This window comes from Halyomorpha halys, unplaced genomic scaffold (assembly GCF_000696795.3).
Source record: "Halyomorpha halys isolate HHAL.00 unplaced genomic scaffold, Hhal_1.1 Scaffold9020.1, whole genome shotgun sequence".
Taxonomy (NCBI): domain Eukaryota; kingdom Metazoa; phylum Arthropoda; class Insecta; order Hemiptera; family Pentatomidae; genus Halyomorpha; species Halyomorpha halys.
Genome location: NW_027107716.1, coordinates 2,274 through 5,385, shown reverse-complemented (window position 1 = coordinate 5,385; position 3,112 = coordinate 2,274). Strand labels below are relative to the sequence as shown.

At 26.5% G+C, this 3,112-nt stretch overlaps 1 protein-coding gene across 1 annotated transcript; it reads left to right on the top strand.

Annotated features, from left to right (window-relative positions):
• Positions 1 to 329: 329 nt before the first annotated feature.
• Positions 330 to 460, top strand: LOC136795455 (uncharacterized; the record flags this gene model as incomplete). The annotated part of the gene is given in 1 exon segment (XM_067046068.1): positions 330 to 460. A coding segment is annotated over 1 exon segment (54 nt), but the record flags the coding sequence as incomplete, so codon positions are not given.
• Positions 461 to 3,112: the final 2,652 nt, after the last annotated feature.

The following is a 3,112-nucleotide window of genomic DNA, read 5'->3' as shown; positions in this document are numbered from 1 at the left end:
TATATATATATGTACAAGGATAACGAAATACCGGAAGATGACAAAGTGTCATGGGTATTTAACAACAGTTAAAAAGAGGAAACATATATAAGAGGGGGACGACAAATGTGTTTACAAGATATTTTTATTCATTTGTTTTAAGTTTTTCCTTGGTTATACAGAAATTCCTATTTTCTTTATAATATTTATCTAATCTTTTTTTAAATTTGTTTCCATTTATTACATAATTAGTACACAGTATTTTTTTTTTTTTTGTCCTTAGATTAATGCATAAATGTTTATGAATTTTATAGGAGTTTCTTTTAACCTACATTTTCTATTTGTTTCAGGAGATGAAGGAATGTTTGAAATTAAAGCATTTCATTGTACTTATTGCAATATAATTTGTTTGGACAAAGAGAAAAGTAAAACTCATATGCTTACTAAGTATCATTATAAGCATTACAAGAAAGAACTGGAAGTAAGTTACAATTAACCTATAAGACTTTTGGACAGTTTTTTCCAAAAACTTGAAAGTTCCATGATTAAAATAATACTTATGGAGAGAAAAACCCTATGCAAAAATAGAATACTATTACTGCTCAAAAACCGTTGTATATTATTGATCTAAAATTGAATTGATAGTCCAGTCCAATGATACATCTGTGTGCGCAAAAGATCGTGTAACTCTCATTTTTTAATATGCGTTTTTAGTGTTTACATCAATTCTGAGAAACCAAATTTGGAGCTGCAAAAAGGCATAACAATCAAAAAACAGCAAAACTTCCGAACTTTTTCGTTTGTTACAAATTAACTCTAAAGCCAAGAATAACTTGTCTCACTCTTTTTTAAAACCGATGACATTAAGAATTGAATACTACACTATTATTATTTTCTACAATATAACTCAAGAAATTGACCGTTTTCCCAAAAAAGTCCTACATTCTCATAATGAATGTTATTTTGTAAAGTATTCATTATATGATAACAGTTATGTAAATTTAATTATTTATAATTTCTGCCCATAAGAAAATATTTAGGCTAAATGGTTATCTTAAAAATGGCAGTTAAAAAAAATATTGAAAAATAGATTAATAAGAAAAAAATTATGATAGAAATGGTCAAGTCTGCGGTTAAACTGAGCCCTGACCATCATCACATAAACTTATGGTCAATAATGTGTGTGTGTATTAAAGTTGATGCTATTTTTGAAAAAAAAAAAAAAAAATTCTAAAGACCAGGGAAGGAAAAAATTATGAACAAACAATTTTCCTATAAAAATTTGTATTTTAGGGTTTCTTGAGGTGGTCATAACAAATACAAATTTTACATTTCAAAGAATACAATAAGAGAATAGAAAAAGTATAGTTAAGTCAGTTTTAGTGAAAAAGTTGCTGTCACATCTCAGGATTCGTCTTAAATATGTAATTTGAGTTTACGACTTTTTGTTTTTGAGCTAGGCTATTCACAATTAGATCATTTTCTTAGTATGGGTTATTTAGACTCGGAGGACCTAAAAACATCCATTTCCTTTGAAAACTTGAATTCTAAATTTTTTTATGATCACAATACTTTCCTTTCTATATATTCAATATATAGGTAAGTTAAAGTAGAAATAATGACATTTTAAATGTCTTCAATTATTGTTTTTCTTAAGAATGAACTTTCAAATTTAAATTCCAACACCCACAATAAAATTTTTAAATTAAATTTTGGTTAATACTTAATTTTTCTATACTGTTTTTAATGTCTCCTAATCATTTTATAATTTTGATGAAAACAGTTGTAATTTTTAGTCTTTTTGTTTTAGAAGTATGAAGAAGATTCAGAATCAGATAATGAAAATGAAGAATGAATAAATTTCAGGACAATATTTGCCTCAGAAGAAATAATTTTTAGGTTATTTTAAAAGAAGAGTTTTAAATTTAGCTTAGGAATGAAATATGCACCTACTTTGTATATAGCATAACTAGAAGTTCTTAAAATTGTTAATGTTATTTCGGTTTACTATTCGGTGTCCTTGAACTCTTTCTGCTCTAAACCTTGATGATCATTATTTGTAATATATGTTTAAATGATAATTTAATGTAATCTAGCTATAGTAAATAACCCATAAATATTTTTACTTTACACTTCTTTTAAAGGGTAGCATTAGGCAAGTTTCTACATCAGAATAGATTATTTTTCAAAGCAGTTTTAGAAATATTATAATACACTTGTACACTGTTAGAATTAGTTGTCTATCCTTAAATATAAATGTGAACATAGACTCTGAAATGATAAGTAATCAAATGTTATATCTACTCTATAAATTATACTTTCTAGCCTGTTACCTCCTCACCTATGAATTTATGTATTAAAATATGGTTCCATTGTGTGTTACCTATCTCTTGAGAATGTTAACCAACAGTGATCTATCTAGAGCTATTTTAATTTTAACCAACCTATTGTACAATGGGCATTGTTGACATTGTTTAAGCTGAGTGGAGTTCATAGTTGTTTACTTCTGTTCAATGAATAAGTAGGTTTACAGAAATGAACAATTTTGCCTATCTAGTTGGGAACTTGCCAGAGGTCATAAATAAATATATTGGTGCTGAATATTCATACATCAATAAATGATGTTTTGATAAATGGGTGGTGTGGTAACAGATTAGTAGCAATAAGTCTAAATATTAGTAATTATTTTTCTATTTATTTACTTCACTCCTTTATTTAAAGTACATTGTTATGATAAAACTCTTTAAAATACCAATTTTATTTATTTACTACTATTCAATTTTTCCAGTGTTTTTAATACCTATGTTGTGATAAAGTTCCTTAATATTTTTTAATGTGTTTTTATTATTTCATATTAACAATTCATTGGAATAAAAATATCTAAAAAATAAAAAAATCGAAATCTATGAAGTGGTGTAGAAATTCTTGTTAATTGAAAATGGGTAATGATTTTTTTCAATATTATGAATGTTCTATATTTGTTTTGGAAGAAGATAGTCTGGGTGGCAGTCGATAAAGGTACAAAATAGAAAAAAAAAAAAAATTAATGTTAACCAACATTTTGCTCCTCTTTGCAGGGCTTATGAAGAAAATTCAGTGTTCTGGTCAGTGACTTTTCAACATCAGCCCTACA